The 21,310-nt window shown below is 43.1% G+C and overlaps 1 protein-coding gene across 1 annotated transcript in view; it reads left to right on the forward strand.

The window, feature by feature from the left end:
- GLDC (glycine decarboxylase) overlaps positions 1–21,310 on the forward strand; it is a 68,880-nt gene extending 47,570 nt beyond the window's left edge. Inside the window, exons 17-25 of the mRNA XM_075067364.1 lie at positions 1,711–1,836; positions 7,013–7,162; positions 8,837–8,949; positions 10,587–10,728; positions 12,701–12,812; positions 14,535–14,630; positions 18,060–18,232; positions 19,474–19,554; positions 20,272–21,310. Of these exons, the coding sequence (XP_074923465.1) occupies positions 1,711–1,836; positions 7,013–7,162; positions 8,837–8,949; positions 10,587–10,728; positions 12,701–12,812; positions 14,535–14,630; positions 18,060–18,232; positions 19,474–19,554; positions 20,272–20,415 (1,137 nt within the window). The 3' untranslated portion in view covers positions 20,416–21,310. The remainder of the gene's footprint in view (positions 1–1,710; positions 1,837–7,012; positions 7,163–8,836; positions 8,950–10,586; positions 10,729–12,700; positions 12,813–14,534; positions 14,631–18,059; positions 18,233–19,473; positions 19,555–20,271) is intronic.

Here is a 21,310-nt window from a genome sequence, read left to right on the forward strand (position 1 = left end):
TGCGAGCAAGGACCCGGTCCGGGAGCGATTGGTAGACGGAGAGCGTCTAGCTCGAGACCTCGACTGAACGAAGTTCCACCGTGCCGGTCGTGAAGTAAGGTCTCACGAGAAGCCGGTTGCCCCTAGAATTGTGGGACCCGCACCGCGGTGCGGTGGGGCTTACAATGGATGTGGGGTCTCGAGCGGACTCGGGCTCCGTCTATCACAATAAGGTCCCGTGCTCAGCCGAGGAAATGTAGTCTCGAGGGTTACGGTTGAAGACAATGAGTACCACTCAAACAGCCACGCGCGGGAAAGGGAGCCAATAGGGCACCGGACTCGATGGCCTGTCCACGGGGCCGGAATTCAACGGTCTTGGTCGACAGACCTCGAGGCCCGGCAGGAGTCTGGAGGATCGGGCGGTCTATCTCTAGTGATGGGCAAGCCGCTCTGACTGCGGCGGGCTGATTGTAGCGGTCGAGAGGGAAAGGGGCTTACGCTTCTTGCTTTGGAGAGCGGGGCTGTGCCGACCAGGATGGTTGAGCCGAGCGGACTGGTGAGGGAGTCTTTTAGCGGCGGGGCGTCATAATCGTATGGGCGAGGAGGCGTGTTGTGGTGCCCAGCCTGGCGGTGGCGGAGCTGACGGCTTGAGTGAGTGCGCCTCCATTAAAGAGTATTAACTGGTTTAAGGCGTACGTTCCCTCTCTTTTCCGAGTTCGGGGCTTGACGCCCTTGACAAAAATTTTTACATCTATCGCTTCTGTTAGTGATTGGACTTGTTATATTCTGATCGTAGCATTCGTTTCGCCTTCCTTCCTCGTACGCTCGTGCACTGGGGCTCTCAGTGGCTCGGGGTGCCTGGTTTGTTCAGGGTGGGAGTCGCCAGACACTTTAGACAGGTAATCGTGCGGGATCGCCTGTGGAGCATGGGTGCACGACAGCCCGCCGGTTTGAGCCCGGCGACCCTGCGGGCATGGGCCCGGGTCGTGCCGGAGGGGATCAGGGCTAACCGTGATCCCTTAACAAAACCTAAAAAAACATTACAACAACCATACTAAGTACTTAGCATTAATGCTAAACAACCGCCCACAAAAAAAAATCTAACCTTAAACTATTATTTAGAACAAAATTAAATCTTAAAGATTAACTATATACAATTCAAGAGAAAACGAGTGAATGCTAGGGAGGTGGAGAACAGATAAGCTGAGCTCCACAGTTCCAACGACCGACACGGGCGGTAAGAAGGAACTGAGGAGCGGTTGGGCCGGCAGGGCTATATATCAGCAGCCATGGCGGCGCCACTCCAGGGGGCGCCCAGCCGGCCCACCGAGTGTTGCTAGGGTAAAAAGTATCCGACGAACGTGCACACGGCGCGCGCACACCTACTAGAATGGATATGAGCAAGCACTCGAAGAAGAACTAGTGTGTGATAAATCATTCCTTCTGAGATGAAATACAAACCACATGCAAGTAGAACCTTATAATGGAAGTTTTTCTTCAAAAGTGGCCCGCGGTGTAAGGAATACTCAGTAAGTGAACAGTTAATATGGTAATGGGTTTTATGCAAACATTTTGCTGTATGAAAATTGTGTTGAATTCTTGTAATACAAGTAGTACTTGTAACTTTTCTGCAGGTCTGATAACAACAAAATGCACGTTTTGATGGGTTTTACTGCATTGGGCTTTCATGGTTGGTCAGTGTAATTAGAACTTACATTTTTCCCCACTCAGGTTTGTCTTATTCCTAAATCTGCTCATGGTACCAACCCAGCAAGTGCCCAAATGGCAGGGATGAAGATTCAGCCAGTCGAGGTGGATAAAAATGGAAACATTGATATTGCCCATCTAAAAGCAATGGTAAGTGTCACATCTGCTGTTTATTTTGGGGGTGGGAACTTTCCCTCTGGGTAATGGATTGTTAGCAGCTGCATCAGATTTTCTGTTATGTGGAGAAATGGTGCAAATAAATAATAGATACCTGCTTTAAAAGAAGAATAAATCATTCTTCCTTTTCTTCTTGTTTGAGACACAAGCCATTAAATTTGTAAGTCCTCTTTAAATTTGGGGATTCTTTTGTGTAGAAATGGTTGAAAGAGTATACATTGTAGCTTCTTCCATGGCGGAGTTGTTGGGTTTCCCCTCCCCCCCCCCCCGGCTTCCTGTGTTCAGTATCTGAAGTGAATGAAGGATATTCATTTGATTCTCAAACATTTGTAGCTGCACTTTAACCTTCATCTACTGAAGAGCAGTCTCATGGCTGGGTAAGATGTTGCTAGGCAACTGCCTCTGCATCTCTGAATAGATTGGCTGCAGATGAAGCTAAAGAAGCAGCAGAATATATTTAAAATATATTTTGGAGCTGTTAGGTATTGAAATTATCATTGCATCGTTGCCACTGAAGGAAAAAAAGACTGACAGCCAATTTCCTCGAAAATGTCAAAGACCAATTTTGTTAACCAATGAATGCAGCTGGTTTAAAATATCTCAAATGTGATTAAACTTACGTTTCTCATTCAAGTGATTGTGTACACATACGTTACACTGTAGACGTGTGCATCCCCAATGCATTCGAGTTAGAGACTTTTGCCAGCAGGTATATGGGATCTTGGGGAGCAATTACCACACAGGTGGGGTGCCAATTAATTTCTTTATTAAAGGAAAAAGGAAGTGGTGGGAATTTAACAATAAAATACGAAGGGATGGGGTGTATAGGGTGTTTAATAGACAATGATGGGGGGGGTTCTTACTGAACAGTGTAGGGAGTTCTAACAGTGGGGTACAGTAAGTGGGGTTCAGCACAATGGGATACAGTACAGTTAATAAGCAACTCAATTTTATATAGGAACAATTCTAGATACAGTGTGAAATGCAAAACGTACCAAAAAGAAATGCAAAATAAAATGCTAGCTTCTATATAAAATGGTTAACAATCTTAGATAGAATGTATTAAGTGGTTGGTGGCCTTATATACAATGTAACACAATGGTATTAATGTAAATACAAAGTATATCAGCAATATGGGTGATAAGTGAAATTATGCAATGTAGAAATTACTGACTTAATTTGTGAGGCTGTGATAGCAAGAGTGTACCTAAAAGCTGGGTTAAGGAACAGGGGGGGGGGGTGAATGAAGATTAGTGGCAACTGATGAGAGGAGAGGGCGGCTGGAAGCAGCGAGACACTTTGAAGCCCTGCAAGGTAAGGACAAACGGGCTAGAGAGAGGTTTTAAGCACACGGGGGGGAGATATGAGCGGGGGAAAAACAGACAAAGTTATACAGGGGGAGAAACAGCAAGGGGTTTGGGAAGTTCGAGGTGATGCAACGCGGGGGGGCAGCAAGGAGTTGTAACAGAGAGACACGGAGAAGCACACGGGGGGTGATTGGAGCGGGGGAAAAACAGACAAAGTTATACAGAGGGAGAAGCAGCAAAAACCTTATCTATCTTAACCAACAACTAGGCAAAACAACAAATATCACAATTCTAATCAAAACTATAACAAGCAACTATACGGAGCAACAGAACAGCAAACTATAACAAGGCAGGTGAAACTTACAAGCTTTTACAATCTATAGGGAGCAAAAGAACAAGGCAGGTGAAACTTACAAGCTCTATAATCTTAACAAACTATGACTTATTAAACTAAAAAAAAAAACCTATGATGCACCTTATGCTATGGGGAAGTTACAGAGGGCAGAGTGGTATGTGCCCAGGGATGGTGGCTGCAGCAGTGGATACAGCTGCAAGCAGAGAGCCCGAGGCAAAGCCCACAGGAGCAGAGCTTAGCAGCGGCACAAACTTATTTTTAGCAGCAAAGTGCTGCGGAGTTTAGGAGAGGTTTTAAGACACAGACCAAGGTTTAGCTTGAGTCTGTGTGCTGGGGAGACAGAGCCAGCAGCAGCTAAAATAATAAAACAAAAGTATAGAGAGTTTCACAGAGGGATTCTTACCAGCCCCAAAGGAAGCAGCAGAGGTAAAAGCAGCAAGAACATCAGAAGGCTAGGTACGGTCTCAATAATCAGGAGATCTCTCAGGCAGCAATTCGTTCTTTGTGGGGGGGTTTTTTTTTTTTTTTTTCAAAAAACGGGGGTACGCTCAAAAATAAAACGAGAGCGGAGAAAGGACTCCCCAGAACCCCTGGCTGATCAGACCAGGCAGCAATGCAGGAACCTTTCTGATCTTAGTTTTAAAAATGTCTGTTTTTAAAGGCAAACTCAGGCAGTTTCCCGCCAGTACTTTTGATTGGCTCTCTTGATACAAGGGAGGAGAGGAGGCAAGGGAAACTGTAGGTGAGCACAGAGACATGTCTGGGCAAGTCTGTGCAGTAGGTGACTCAAAAGCACATGAGGCCTATGACTCATGCCAAGATCTTAAAAACACAATAGGTCTTGCAGCTCTGGACATTGCCTACCCTACACCGAGCCCAGGTTTAACAAGGTGATAACAGGACTAACCCTTTGAACAGGGCAGTGGTCCCACTTAGCACAAGTGGCCATCCCTTTGAGAAGGGCAGTGGCCCTGGTAAACAAGTTAACAGCCAGGGAGGGGAGGCCACAGGAGAACAAAAACAAAATGGAGTATGGGGACAGCTGTAAGAAAACAAAATGGAATAGGGGGATAGCTGTAACAGACACACACGTGCCCCTGCCATCCTTATGTGTGGAACTAAGGGCATAAAAAGGGCCTGGCCACCGCCTTTCTCTCAGTTCCTTCTTAATGCCCATGGCAAGAGTTGGGGCTCCCCACCACTCTTGAGACTCAGTTAGGTTCAAAAGAGATTTTCTCCTGTTTTTATAGTTGTAATTCACTTCAGTGTAGTTCTAGTTTAGTCTGTTAATAGCACTTCGGGGGATGTGTGTGGGTGGGGGGTTTGCCATGCAGAAATCTCCTGGATTGAAAAAATGTACCACATTCAGGGCTATTATCTGTGTCACTGATAGGCACGAGAGTTGCCTGATTTGTTTAGGCAAGGGATATGTGAGAGACAGATGTCCTAGCTGTATCTCATTCTCCATGAGGACAAAGAACCAGGGATTTCTGCCTTTAGAGCTCATAGAAGTATAAGGCTGGAAGGGACTTTGAGAGGTCATCTAGTCCAGCCCACTACAGTAAGGCAGGACCAAATATACCTAGTCCATCCCTGGCAGGAGTTTGTCTAACCTGTTTTTAAAAAACCTTCAGTGATGGGGACTTCACAGCCTCCCTTGGAAGCCTATTCCAGAACTATCCCTAGAATAAGATTTTTTTTTTCTAATATTAATTTAAATCTCCCTTGCTGCAAATTAAGCCTCTTAGTACTTGTCCTACGTTCAGTGGACATGGAAAACAATTGATTGTTATCCACTTTATAACAGCCCATAATACGTTTGAAGACTGTTATCAGGTCCCTGCTCAGTCATCTTTTCTCAAGAGTAAGCATACCTTATAGGTCGGGTTCCCTCCAGTTTCTCCACATCTTTCTTAAAATGTGGTGCCCCAAACTGCCTTTTCCTTGGGATACTTTGCTATTTTGCCTTTAATATTGTTTGAGAACTTTTAAAGGGTCTTATTCGTATGCACCCTCCAGTCTCTGATCCAGTACCCTCATGGGACCTGGATTTAGTTTTGGCCTGTTTAATAGGCTTCCATTTCAAACCTTTGGCAATAACTTGATTATCATTGCTGTCAATGAAAATAGCCTTTCTGGGAGCAATTACTTCCACAAGAAGGGGGTTGGAGCTTGAGGCACTGCTAGCTGACTCTGTCTCCATGACATTTCACAAAAGTAAGGTTTTTCTTAGGCTACACCTGAAGCTTATGTTTAAGGTCGTATCTGCATTTCACCTCAGACCATTCATAGTCCAGTTTTGTTCCCCCCCCCCCCCCCCAAAAAAACACAAAAACCCCTCATTCTAACAAAACTGAAGAGAAGCTTCACACTCTAGTCATTTGGAGGGCTCTATCCTCCTCTGGACAGCAACAAAATCTTTCAGATGAGGCTACAAAAGTTTAGGAGATTCACTGAAAGGATGAAAGGGCAACCAATTCTATCTCACTGGATTTCTGACTGTATCAAGATTTCTTCTCCTCAGAGAATAACAACCCATTCCACTAGGGTTCGTTACCTCATCAGCCCTCTTAAGTAACATACCGATAGTAGACATTGGCAAAGCAGCAACAACATGGTTGTTGGTACATATCTTTTTCAGTCATTACACTGTCACTCCAGCTTCCCGGGACAATGCCATCTTTGGAAAGTCAGTGCTGTAGTCTCTCTTCAAGTCCTACCATCTCTAAGGAAACTGCTCCTGAATCACCTGCAGTGGAATGTATCAGTGCATAATCACTCAAGGGGGGTGGGGAAAAAACACCTGTTTACTTTCCTGTAATAGTGTATAGTAACTGTTGTTCTTTGAGATGTATTGTGCACGTATACATTCCACAACTGTCCCACCTTCCCTGGGACTGTGGGTATTAGACAGACAGTTGTGTGAAAGATGTTATGCCCTTGGCTCCACACACAAGGATGGCAGGAGCACATGTGCTGCCTCATGGTACTGCCGACAAAGTCTCCGACTCTACTGCATTCGGTGCATGCATACTTGTATGGTGGAATGGATGTGTGTGCCATACATCTCAAATGGCCATTACCGTACAGGCAAGTAACCGTTTTTCATACTACTTTTCCCTATGGTTGGTTTAAATTAGTCTTGGTGAAGAACAAACATTTCTACATAGATGCTTCTGAAGGAAAAGTAGATCTCAACAGCTTTCACTTAAGTAACCAGACATTTGTCATGATAAAAAATTTGCATAAACATTTTTTTTTCTTAGCCATCATTAAATTTCCCCAAAGTCTACAACTTAGTACCAAAATCATGTGCTAGGAAGAGTGATTGGCAGTTACGATTTTGCTGGATGAGATGGGTAAACTTGTTTTCAGCATGTGAAACACTTGTGGCGGTGACAGTAACTACCCAATATTTGTAAAGGATTTTGCTGAAGAGAACTTGGTGACCCTCGAGTAATCTTCTATATTACCTCTTTTTCTAAAGGTGGATAAGCACAAAGAGAACTTGGCAGCCATCATGATCACATACCCATCCACCAATGGTGTGTTTGAAGAGGATATCAGTGATGTGTGTGACCTGATTCACAAACATGGAGGCCAGGTTTACCTAGATGGTGCAAACATGAATGCCCAGGTGTGAATCTGTTAAACAGATTTCAGCTATTTATTGGTGGTGGTGGTAACTTCTAGAGAAACAAGAAATGTCAGTTCTCACATTTTCAACTCTACCACAGCTTCACCATAAGACTGATACACCAGTAGAAATTGGATGTAAAAAAATTGTCACAGTTCAGGGCAGAAATCAGCATCTCTCTCCTTCCTGACCCAGGGTTTTCAAGGCTGCACAGTTCCCTGCCTTATATGGTGATATTTCCACCAAGCCAGGCAGCCTAAGCAGCCCAGTGTCTGTGCTTTGCTTTCTCTCCAGAGGCTGTGAACAGCATCATTGCCTGCAGTTACAAGTATCACACAGCTCTTTATAAGCAAGCACATTTATTAAGGTGACAGTATTGGAGAGAAAACACATTCAAAACAATAAAAGAACCTACCCAGGGCCAGCGCTGCCATTTAGGTGACCTAGGGAATGGCCTAGGGCACCAGAATTTTGCGGGGGGGTGCTATTTTGCTGGGAGGGCGGCACGCTGGTCCGGTGGACCTACCGCAGTCATTTCGGCGGATGGTCCGCTGCTGGAAAGGCTCCGGTGGAGCTGCTGCAGTCATGCCTGCGGCAGGTCCACCGGAGCCTTTAGACCAGCGGACCGCCCGCCGAAATGACTGCGGCAGCTCCACTGGAGCCTTTCCAGCAGCGGACCGCCCGCCGAAATGACTGCGGTAGGTCCACCGGACCCGCGGGGGGGGACGACGAAATGGCTGTCCGCCTAGGGCATCAGAAACCCTGGCGCCGCTCCTGAACCTACCTACCTACAAAAAAGCTTACCCGAGGTCACCCATCAGTCTTATGGGGCCATCACAGGTCAAGTCCTTCCATCCCTTCTGCAAGTGTTGTTCCCTCGTGGACGGTCCTGTCGACTTGTTGGATCAAAAGAGAGGCCCTGAGAAAGTTAAAACTCAAGCTTTTTATCCAAATGTCATTTCTTTGTCTGCTAGTCTCTGGAGGATCCAATTTGAAATAATATATGGAAGGCTTCCCAGGTGACACCTCCCTGGAAGGGCTACAACCTGGCTGGTTTGTCTTAATCACCACCTATTCCCGACAGAGCTTTAGCCCTCCCCTGTGGAGTAGAACACAATCATACAAACATTAACTTAAAACAATGGACCCCAAAGATACTTACACGTAGTTCACTAAGGTCACACAAAGATATGCAGGAAATTGCTATGTCACAAATATAATTTAAAATGGGCTACATGCTGAATTACCAGAAGTCTAGTAAATAGAATTATTTGTAATGTTCTCATTGGCCTCAAAGATTTTTCTAAAAACTGTCTGAAAGGCCAGAATAGTAAATTGAATTTTAAGTCTAAAGTCCTTTATGTGATCTAGGTGTGTTACACATTTAGTTAGGAATTTAACATTTGTAAAAGATGCTGAACCTTTCTATACTTAATGGATATGGCCTTGTAAAGGAAAACAAAATTAATCTAAATTTTAGACTCTCTTTGCATAGAAAACCGGCACAAATTGAAGAAATGACACTAAAGCATGTTGATAGGTCATTAACAGATACAACTTTCTACAATGGTGACTTCTCCTAGAGTGTCAAATGGCAGTGATGAGATCAGTTTGTATATGAAAAATACATTTTCTGAGATAGCATTTGAGCTTTTGGTGGTGATTCTCCGACAGGTGGGTCTGTGTCGCCCTGGAGACTATGGATCTGATGTCTCTCATTTAAACCTTCACAAAACATTTTGCATTCCCCATGGAGGAGGAGGACCTGGAATGGGGCCAATTGGAGTGTGAGTATCAGGCTTTAGCTCTTAAATTTACTTTTGAAGGAGAAGGCACCCTAGTTAATTGTACATAACAGTTGAGAGTAAGGGCTACTAGCACTAATTTGGCAGAGGCTTAGTTTTGGCAGCAGTTGTTGTGTACGTTTCTATTCTAAGGCACTTAAGACTGGCATTTGAATACCATTGTATTGTTGTCTTGATATCACTACTGTGCTTACATACCCATCAGCCAGTGCACTAGAGTCTTGACAAGCAACCAACCCTTGGTGACTCTGGAGCCAGCCATGTCAGAAGTTAGTTTTTAGTTAAATGATGCTAAAAAACCTGCCTCACTGTGGTAGTGGTTCTCCATCTTTTTGTGATGGATTAGCACATGGACGCTCCCATAGTCCCCTTGCACAATCCAGTATCCCAGAAGTTTCTTTTCTAGACTTCTTATTCACTTTATTTTTGTTTGTTTTCTCTTACTCCCTAGAAGGCTACATGCTGCTCTGGGTAGGTGGGAGTCTTTTATTGGTGACTAGCTATAAGGAATTTCCGAGCGGTTGGGAAGAGAAGCTTCTGCAGGTGGGCTGATATTGATCCTGGAGTCTGTCTATGCAAACTGCAGCCATGGTCAGCTGCATTAAAGGGCCTACTTAGGGAGGAAAGACTGGTGACTTTCAAGAAGAAACTGCATACTTTACCCACAGTTGCTATAAAATGTTGATTGTGGATGCACAGCTGGAGTTGTACAGCTTTCCCAGTCTTTCTTCTAACCCTAAACCTACCCCATATCCCTTACTGCATCTCTGTTCTACATTTCTTCTCCTTTCACCCATCCCCAGTGACTAGTCTAAAGTTTCTCAGGTTGGAAAATATCAGTCTGCAGAGATGGTTGGTGCTGGTCCTGCTTTGAGCAGGGGGTTGGACTGGGTGACCTCCTGAGGTCTCTTCCAACCCTAATCTTCTATGATTCTATGGTGAAGGGAGAGAATTCCATCGTTCTAGAATAATATGGGCAATGACCTGGTGTTTTGTTTGCAAATAATGAAAATATAGGCCATGCTCCGCCTGGAAAATGTGTACTCTGTGTGTAGACGATCATCCTGCTTGTTAAACCCACTGACTTCTTGCAACATGAAAGGTCTTAAACTTTTGGTCCGGATGGTAAATACACCAGATAAGCAAAACACGTAGGGTAAGGAAAACCATTACAATAATGGGGTGGTATGGGAAACAGCATGATTTTGCATACTGTAATCTTGATAATCTGTGCTCAGATCGGGGCAAAAACCAGTCTAGGAAAGAACAAGGATTTGTGTTGGACTTACATTTGCAACAGTAAATAGGCATGGGTAAGGAACTGGCACTTTAATACGGAACCTCTCATTAGATTACCAGCTCAGATTTATTTTTGAAGCTGGTATTCAATCTAATCTTTAATGGACTAGTGCCCATCTTGCAGAACTCACCACAGCAATTGATTCTATTTGCAGTGAATGATAAAGGAAGGAAATGTAGACTGGCATGGAAATCATTAAAGTGGATATCTATACTTGATTTTCCTAACAGATTAAAAAAGAAGTCGAAATCCTCTTCTGAAGCTAGCCAAAATGATACAGCAATATGTTTGTTTTAAAATCAATGTATCTGTGTTTCAGGAAGAATCATCTGGTGCCCTACCTGCCTAGCCATCCTGTCGTTGCACTACAGCTTGATAAAGATGCATGCCCTTTGGGTACAATCAGTGCTGCCCCTTGGGGCTCCAGTGCTATATTGCCTATTTCCTGGGCCTATATCAAGGTGCGTAGATTCCCCGCCCCCCCAGCATCAGTTAAGGATCTGTTTATTTTTCCCAGTGGCATTTCTACATTTGGGAAGGTGAAATTGAGTACTTTAGACCTATCCAACATTCATGCTTTCAAATGGGTTCTCACGGTCACTGAAAATGGTGGCATTGATTCACATATTCTAATTTGAGATACACTATATGGCAGTCTCGCAAAATGCCCAAGAAAACTTTCCAGCCCAAGTACAAAATCTGATTACTTGCCCTTCATCTCAAGGAGTTATACCTTACTCACATGTCAAAGGAAAAAAACTATTTCACTTGAGCAAGTAGAATGTTATAAGGCTGTTTAATGCAGTTTTCCCCCAAGAAAACATGTACACAATAAACAAAGCAAGCAGTGCCTTTGTTAGAAGTCCTAGAGCAGATTTCAGGAATAAATTTCATGTTGGGATCCTTGCTGTCTTTGGGGTGCTGCTTCTATAGATAGTGAGAGCAGTACAATGAACTAGTGCCTTAAATGAACATATGAAACTTCTTTAATGTCCTTGTTTGTTGCCTTTTAATATTTCTTGAGGCCAGAGTTATAATTAGACTGTATCCAAGAAAGAGGCTTGTCTTCCCAGTGTTTCTCAGAATCATCCGGTTTTCATGTTCTTCAGGGAGCTTCTTGGCAATAGTAAATTAATTTGTTATTTACTGAATTTCTTACCTACTTTGTCTCAATATACCGCAGTATTGTGTTAAATGTTAGAAACACTCCGCAGCTAGTAACGTCTTGAAACATCTTTCTTTGGGAGACAAAAACGGTCTTCAGTGAAATCTTACTAACCTATGAAAATCAAATCTGATTAGCTTTGGTTAGGGTCCATGAGAACTTGGCTTTAGTGTTTGTCTGTATTTAAATATTTTGGAACACTGTGAAACTTTGACACATGGTTAGAATCATGGGCTAATTTGACACTTATTTGGTAAACGCTATTAAAAATGCTTCAGATCCTTGAGTTTAAGATGAGCCTAATTCCTATCTTTATCCTAAAAATGTATAATGATGCTTGGTATTGTAAGCTGATTCCAATTTTGAAATATTCACACCAGAGCATATTATTTTATGTATAGGCGTCTCTCTACTCTTTCATACTGAGCATAGATAATAAACCAGCAGCCTCTATGGGCTGCTCTCCAAATGAACTGAGAGGCTGTGAACAGCATTTTGGAAATCCAGGGGTGCATTTGACCCTGTCACACCAAACAACCCTCCTCTACCCATTTTAAAGCTATTTAAGAGTTGGGGAAAGTTCCTTGTTTTGTGAATTAGCCTGTTTGCTAAACAGAAAACAAATCCTTATTTGTCTACCAAAATTCCTTCATATGAAGGAACGTACCAGTTTGTTGTCAATTTAATGTGAAAGAAAACTAAATATCTTCTGAAAATGTGTACTCTGAAATACTGTGGTACCAGAGCTGCTCACGCTAATCACTGAAGAACATCCAAGCTTTTAGTGCAGGGGTAGGCAACCTATGGCACGTGTGCCGAAGGCAGCCCATGAGCTGATTTTCAGTGGCGCTCACTGCCCAGGTCCTGGCCACTGCTCTGGGGGGCTCTGCATTTTAATTTAATTTTAAAAGAAGCTTCTTAAACCTTTTGAAACCTTATTTATTTTACATACAACAGTAGTTCAGTTAGCTATTATAGACTTAAAAGAAAGCGACCTTCTAAAAAGGTTAAAATGTATTACTGGCACACGAAACCTTACATTAGAGTGAATAAATGAAGACTCAGCACACCACTTCTGAAAGGTTGCTAACCCCTGTTTTAGTGAGTCTTGGGTTCCACCCTTCCAAAAGAGGGGTAGGTGAAACAGGAAATGCCATGTATGACAGTGAGTTTATGAACTGATGTGTTAAGCTGTAAGACTATGTTCCTTGTTTATGGGTAAGGGGTTGTTTCAGACCTGTGTTCTATAGTGTTTTTGCTCTTTTCAGATGATGGGTGGAAAGGGTCTTAAACACGCTTCCGAGATTGCTATATTAAATGCTAACTACATGGCAAAAAGACTAGAGAAACACTACAAAGTCCTTTTCAGAGGGGCAAGAGGCAAGTATTGAGCTTACTTTGTCTCCTGACATTCTGGTTTCTCCAAGCATCTCCTATAGCACTTTGGATTGTAGATGTGGTGTTTGCTTTAAACTGATGTGAGGGTTTTCAGTCCCAGCACATACTGAAAAACAGAGCATTCCCAGGAAAATAACTAGGCAGAGGGAAATAGTTAGGGCTAATCCTAGCCAGGAGCCAAAATGAAGCTAAGGTATTGGTAGAGGTGAAAAGTGTATTTCTTCTGGTAATTAGTTGCAATAACGTTAAAAGTTGTAAAATGAGTCTTCTGCCTGTCTTTGAACCAGAGATTGTTCTCCTCAAATTGCCAAGTTAAGTCCTATTTTAATATAGAGAAAAAAAACTGTTAAATAGGAAGTCATTGAAGTGAGACTGTAGTAATTCAATATAATATGCAGTACAGTAAGCAAAGAGCATTTTAAATGATTTCTTATTCAGTACTCCCTATTACCACCCTAAAAACGCCTGTGGTGATGCATGGCTGGTTTAGGAGACTAATCCATATCTGTTTCAGTTCCCTAACACTTTTGTTATGAAATGTAACCTCTTTGGGGAATGGTTCAGCTATTGCCTACCCACTCCCCCCCCCCCCCTTAAGGCAGGGCAGAAATTGTGAAGAACACCAGATTGCAAGTTTCAAGTCTGTAGAAGAAAGATCTTATTTTTGGGACTGCCTCTTCCCTGTTTCAACTGAATGGCATTAAAAATGTCCAAAATGCATTCCATTTACTCAACCTTTGTGTGTAGCTATGAAAATACTTTACTTTAAAGCAAGTAAAGATTGATTAAAGCTGCTGACAGTATTTTAAAAAGGAGAACCGTAGTTCACAGAAATACAAAGCTAAATCTCAAGTTTTTGAAAGGTTCAGAAGTGAAATGTTCAATCTTCTCTTCAAGAGTAACCCTATTTATCTGGAATGGTGATGGCAATGGCAATGTAGTTGGGGTAACACTTGCACAAAAAGCCTGGAAGAAAGCATTTTCCTCTGGAGAATACATGATCTTCCCCTTGTTACTCACCCAAGGGCCTGAGATATTAATAATCCTGCTTTTCTGGCAAGGCTGAATATAGTTTTCTGCCTCAGCCCACTACCAACTCTCAATATTGGTCAGAGGAGGTCATTCAAAAAAATGAGCTACTGTTTTCTTTCAGAATTTGAGCATGCTCCTTTCTCAGGGCCTGCTGATCTGGGGACCTTATGAGCCAAACATTAATCATCATGTGGCAGTAGAGTACTGCTTCATTATTGGACAGGCCTGAAAATGTACTTAACCTAAATTGTCCGGAGGAAAGGCATGTACATAAAAAGAATAGACCCTGGGAGGATATGCTCACATATAAGAGGAGCTGCTTTGAGCATTTGTCTGATTCGGCTTTTGCTAAATCTAATTCGCTCCAACACAGTGTTGTTTCTGTATTTGTACCAAGGACATTTGTTTTTACAAGTAATCATTTAAAAGTGTGGCAATGAAGAGTTAAGGGGACAGCAAATAAATATGCAAATACATTTGTAGTTCACATAATCTCTTAAATGTGCACTCCTGAAACTGCAGTCTCCAACTGGACAGTCCTTGTGCATCCTTGAGATGCATACTCCACAAAGCCACAGGAAGAGAAATGTGGTATTAAAATTGAGGCCAGTGTGTAGTTCTGCTCTGTTCTTCAACAAGTGAGATCAGTATGTAACCTTTGTTCACCTACAGGTTATGTAGCTCATGAATTTATTTTGGATGCCAGACCCTTCAAGAAAACAGCAAATGTTGAAGCTGTGGATGTTGCAAAGAGGCTTCAAGACTATGGTGAGAGTCCAAAAAGGACATGTCATTTACAGCAAAGACTAGAATTTCTTAAACCTACCTTCAAGGGCTACAGAAAGACTATAGTCCTCTAGCATTCTGTAGCAAAATAGTGGCTCCTATACCACCACCCTCCTATCCCCTTATGTTGACAGTATTTGGACAATCTCCAACCGCTGAATACCACCTTGGAACTGTGGGCATCCAGCTCAGATGCTCTTCTTTGTTGCACCAGGCAAGAGCAAAAGGGACTTACTGTTAACTTTGCAACCCCCCTCCTGGGCTGTGCAAGGCATATGCAGACAGGATCGAGGATCTGGCTTAGTCCAAGAAGTTTGTGGGATTCAAACAAACCTCTGTATGGAAAATGAGAGCATCTATAGATATGTTAGTTTAAATCCTTAAACTTTTTAAATTTTCTTATGCTTCATGGCATAGGTCAGCCACTGATGGAGGTTAGGAAGAAACTTCCACTGTGGGCAAAGTATTCCTTAATTAGCCATTTATGCAATTACTTGCACCTTCCCAAAGCATCCACAGCTGGCTACTGTCAGACAGGATACTGGACTACATGGACTGCTGACACTGGTCTGTTCCTATATAGCAACTGTTATGTTCCTAAGTTAACATGGGCAGCTGTCACTAAAATGCCATCCTGTAAGAGGTTCTCAATAAAAACTGATTTTTAGAATTAGTTATTTAACTGTTTGGTACCAGGAAAAAAACCCTCCCTGCTCTCCGTAGTGTCCAGGAGAGGGCACATCACGCTATTTGAAAATAGATAGGTAATGGCATCAGTATTTATGGTGTAGATCCATCCGGTTAGTAGAAGTTCCAGTTGAGCTGCTTCCAGGGTGGCTTATAGATCTGGCTTACTTAAAAATAGTGACAACCGGACAGTTACTAGCCTACTCCTTTTACCTCACCCAGTCCCTCCTAAAGTGGTGCTATCTTCCTTTCACTGGGTGGCCCATGTCTGCACCAATATTCCCTCTAATTTTTTACAGCCATGTGCGGAATGCATTTTGTTATGTGCACCAAGGTAATGTGTGAATGTGCACCACCACTAGAAAGAGAGAACCTAGATACAGTAAAAGCTGTTTTCCGGTTGGTGAAGTGCCAGATAAAGCTCTCTAAACCGGCATTTCCAATCTTCTTTGAAATTCTAGTTTATAGTTTGGTTGGTGTGGGGCCAGCAGAGGATTGCAGGGGGGGAAGGAGAGGGTGCAGGGCACGAGCTCTGGCAGGGGGCTCGGGGCAGCAGGTTGGGGTGCAGGATCCAGGGAGTGCTCAGCTCAGGCGGGCCCCCACAAGGAGTGACCTGTCACAACTGCTCCTAGGTGGAGGCGCAGGAGGTGGTTCTGCACACTGCCTCCACCCCACCCTGAGCGCTAGCTCTTCACCGTTCCCAGCCAATGGGAGCTGCGGGGGTGGCGGAGGCAGAGCACAGAGTTGTCTTGCTGTGTCTCTGCCTAGGAGCAGCCGGGACAGGAGCTGGGGGAGCTGCCAGAGGCGAGCGCCACCCTGGATCCCACACCTCTCCTGTGCCCCAGCCTGCTGCCCCGAGCCCCCTCCTGTACCCAAACTCCCTGCCTATGCCCCGCCCCCTCAGCCCTGCACCCAAACACTCTCCCTCTTAGTTAACTGGCATTTTTCACTTACCGGCACCCCCATTCCCCAAACATGCTAGATAAAACAGCTTTTACTGTATAATATATATTTTTTAAGTTACCAGTCGGGATAATTACTCTAGCCAGGACAAGTTAGGCATTTTAGAACTCACTACTCAAAGAATTAAGTTTAAGTGTAAGAGAGAGAGATTATGAAATGCATAGACCAGTCAAAAAGCTAAAATAACAGCACTCTGGTAAAGAATAAAATTACATATATGTGCATTGCAGGAAGTACCAAGAAGTAACAACAGTGGTGGGGTGTGTGTAGTTTTTGCTGGGGAAGTCTGAGACCGTGCACTGTCTCTTTAAGGCACTCACTCACCTGAAGGCTTGTTGAGAGCTGATGGGAGTCCTGAGCCAGCCCCATTACCTTGTTTGTGGAGATGCGGTACAGGGGCTGGGGAGGGGGATACCTTGACATCAGCACCCTTGTTTCTCTTCCTGCCCCCATCCCCCACCCCTGCATAGCCAGCAGGAGGGTCTTGGGAGCAGCTGCAGGAGCAATGTGGCTGCAAAGGGAGAGGGGGGAACACCTGGACACATTCTGTTGGATGTGTGTGGCTCCACTAATCAACAGTGCCACACTTGAATCTCTCCTGGGCAGCCGCCAACCTGCACAGCTTACAGGGAACAGAAGGGCTGCACCATTCTCAACTTTCATAATCTGTCTGACAGCCTGTCATAAGAGGGTGAAAAGGTGACTGACTACAAGGGTGGATGTGAAGGGAAGAGGCCAGAAATAGTGCTTTTGGGAAGAAATTCTTTGTGTTGGACACCAGACCAAAGAGAAGGCCAAGGAGTCAGGCTTTCACATCTCATGTACAGTAACTTCTCATTTAATGTTGTCCCACTTCACCTTGTTTCAGTGTTACATCCCTGCTCAATTAGGGAACATGCTTGTTTAAAGCTGTGCAGTGCTCCCTTATAATATCATTTGGCTGCCTGCTTGTAAGATTCTGTGGAAGACCTTCGACTTTGCACAAGTTCCGCTTCTCCGCCTCCTCCCTCTCTCTGAGTGCTTCCTGCACTGCCAAACAGCTGTTTGGTGGCGTTTAGGACTTTGGCGGGGTGGGGGGGAAGGGGAGGGATGTGGTGTGCTCTGGAGAGGAGGCGGAAAGAGGTGGGCCTGGAGTGGAGCGGGGACAGGAAGAGGTGGGCCTGGAGCATTCCTGGCAAAATCTGAGCCTGTTCTCCTGGGAAGCTGCTGTTGCTGCAAAGGTGCTTCCTAGCATCCTTGCCTGCAGCGGGCTGTGCCTGTGTGGAGTAAGCCAGGGGCACTTCCCAAACACAGCACAGTACTGTACAGTATATGCCTTTTGTCTGCCCCCCCCAATATGTCCTTGGAACCTAACCCCCTGCATTTACATTAAATCTTATGGGACAAGTGGACTTGTTTAACATTGTTTCACTTAAAGTTGCATTTTTCAAGAACATAACTACAACGTTAAGTGAGGGGTTACTTTAGTTAGACTTCTGGCTTTCTAGGTACTGTAGACAATACTATGGAATTGGTGGTTTTCCTTTTGGACTGAGACTGGTGGGTTTTGAGATTTTAACTTCTGTCATATATGCCCTCTGGCATGTTGCCCAGCTGTATGATTTTAGTCTGCTGACACTAATGATTGAAGGTCTATGTAAAGCAACTGTAATTAAGAACTTTTTTCAGCTTTTATGAAAACTAAACACATCAGCTGCTGGATAATACTCTTACTAGCTTACAAGTACCCTGTAATCAGTGATGGGATTCCTTTTTATTCAGGCTTCCATGCTCCAACAATGTCCTGGCCAGTGGCCGGGACCCTTATGATTGAACCAACAGAATCTGAAGACAAAGCGGAGCTGGACAGATTTTGTGATGCAATGATAAACATTCGTCAAGAAATTGCTGAAATAGAGGAAGGCAAAATGGACTCCACGGTTAACCTGTTAAAGGTGAGCTGACATGCAGACCAACTTCACAACACCACTGTCTCCATTGCTGCTGTTTGAAGTCATCTTATTTGTAGTGCTAGCAAAGGTTTCTTTTCTGAAATTTTCAGTAGTGTAGGAAACATTGTATGCAAATGAAAATATGAAACTGTGAAGGAATAAACCATTCATTGATGTCCAAATTTGAGTAACCATTTGTTTAAATTTCACAGATCTTGAGTGCATTTAAAGGGTTCCATCAACTTAAATGCTTTTCCCTGAAATCTTTTAGACTTGACTTAGTCAGAAGTCCTGTCTATAGTGACTATCTGATAGACTGGAGAAAAAATTCTGACAAGTTTGTGAACAGTGTGTATATTATTTTAGTTTGTCATGTTTGTATTTTCTTGGTCTCTTACATAGTAATGGGTGAATGACACTCACTTATTCAGAAGAGGCAACCAACCCCAAAACGTGATCGTAAAAACATAGGTGTTCAAGTGCCTCTTCCAATTTTTATAGTACTCAAAACTACTTGTAATTCATCTCTGGAAAGTCATTCTGTGTTTTAAGTTGATTGCAACTTCTCTAACATTGCACTGGGTTTTTAAATACCTGACTTATTTTTTCTTTGTATTGGGGTTGTAACCACATTTGTTCCAGGAGATGAGACACAAGGTAATAGTCCCTATGGATCAACTTTGGTTGGTGAAAGAGAAGCTTTTGAGCTGCACAGAGCTCTTAGACCTGAAGATGACTCCGTGTAGCTTGAAGTTTCTCTCTTGCCCCCTCACTTCCCCCTCCCCCAAAGTCAAATGGGTTGGAACTTGTACTGTAATGGGAATGAGGAATACAGTTGCCCAACACCAAAGTTATGGAGTGGAGAAGAATCTGATTACTGCTCCTGTTCTTGTATTAAGAAATCTAGCAAGGCGGAAGGAACAAAAATTCATGGCCACAACTCTAACCAGCTCCCTCATGCCCCAGCCTCTCTCCACTTCCCTATTTTATTTTCATCTCTGAAGTAAAGCTGTCTACAGTAAAGCTGGAAAAAAGGATATTCTGAATCACTTCAGTCCATTTCCTTTTTTAAAAATCCGTCTTCATGTTGATTAAACATGCTGAATCCACAAGAGCCCTCAGCACTAATCTGAACTATTGAAGATGTTTGTTAGCAAAATATGGATTTGTGGGGTTGGTAGACTGGTATGTTTCATTGAATCCAGTTCTCCTGCATCTTTTAACCAGCTTTTATTCTGTTGTAGATGTCACCACACACTCTGACTTGCATTACGTCCCCTAACTGGGATCGTCCTTATTCCAGAGAAGTAGCAGCTTTCCCACTAGTAAGTAGCTATTTAATCTTAGTATCTCTTAATTACCAATGTTCATTAGTTTGTGACAAAAGGTAAATGTGGCTCTGTTCATGGTTGGTTGTTAGTCTGGCAGTATCTCAAGCCTAGACATGGAGAATATTTTAATAAGCCCAATTTATCTAAATAAAATATTTATCCTGTTTACATACTTTCACTTAATGGTTTAAATCTGACCTATAGCAAATGAACTATTTTCCTTTCACCAAACAGAGAGGTACTGTTTGACTTCAGCATTCTGCAAAACATGCTCTCTACCTACCTTAACCTGGCTTTCTACCACCCTACCCTTGCCCCTGAGAGAAGCTAGGTAGGAGTCCCCTCAGTTCCATTTCTTCTGTGCAAGGTTATCTGTATTACAGTAGTGCTAGGATCCCTAATAAAAAATCAGAGTTCTATGGGGTTAGGCACTACACAGACTCCATCACAAAGAACTCTGTTTAGACTCTGACAAGATGTTGACTGATGAGGAGGGGGAAATTGTTTGTTTGCTTTACTGTCATCATATGAGGCCATTCTGAGATGAGGAATGCAAGCATATACTGCTATAGGGCACTCTGGAGCCTTTCAAAGGAGCAGGCAGACCCTTGATCTTATGTTTTGATACCTAAATGATGCTAGTGCATCCTGGGTAGACATTGAGCTAACGAATGGTACCTCACCAATTCTAAACACATTTTCTGTATTTAGCCATTTGTGAAGCCTGAAAGCAAATTTTGGCCCACAATTGCTCGAATCGATGACATCTATGGAGATCAGCATCTGGTTTGTACCTGCCCACCAATGGAAGTCTATGAATCTCCCTTTTCTGAACAGAAGAGAGCATCCTCCTAGGTCTTATCCCTTTATTTCCAGGTGGCTGGATTCACGCCTTACCACTGCATTTCAGTCTGCCATGACAGCGTTCTTTTTCCCTGCACCCGCTAAGGGGATTTATATACTATGTATATTTTTGTAATTGCCATATTGTTAATTGAACTGCTGATCAGTTAAAATATAAATACAATTGCTAGAGTGGGGGGAAGCAAACTGAGTTGATTCAGTGCCTCAGTATCAAGAACAGTTAATATTACAGTTGCCTTGATTCAGCACCTTTTGTCTCCTGCTCTTTGTGTGCTAAGGACTTTAAATAATAACACAGAATTTTTCAAGGTTGTAAGGAGAGATGAATAATTTTTATTCCTGGTATTTCATATGACAATAACCATTAAATATTAACTGCTACAGAAATTGTTTACATTTTGTATAAGCACAGGAAGTAGATTGTTATTAATGTACTTAATCTGTTACCACGGACTCTGGTTGTGGTAACTGATTAATATTAAACTGGTATTTTTGTTTGTTTTTTTTACCTGTCAATGCTTATATTCCAATAAAGTCCACTAGAGTTCTAAGAATGGCTTTTCCCAGTCTAATTTTTCTTTGGTATTGAGTTGTCAGATACTAGAAGAGATGTAGATTCTACAAGAAGTGAAAGCTGCAGTCAGATCTGTTTTTGGTAATATCACAAAGTAATTTACTCAACTTCTGTGCCTATCTACCATTAATGAAAGTGCCTTCTTTCTGTCCCCTGGTCCTCTCCTCAGCTCTTTCATAATGAAAAGTCACACAACAGTATATCCCTTAAATGAAATGAAGCTTTTATGTAGGTGCTGAAGAGTTGCAACCTGAACTATTGTTTGGGTACTGTGGTGATGAGCCATATAATTAGGGCTTTGTGTATTTTTTT

Source organism: Chelonoidis abingdonii, chromosome 6 (genome assembly GCF_003597395.2).
Source record: "Chelonoidis abingdonii isolate Lonesome George chromosome 6, CheloAbing_2.0, whole genome shotgun sequence".
NCBI lineage: Eukaryota > Metazoa > Chordata > Testudines > Testudinidae > Chelonoidis > Chelonoidis abingdonii.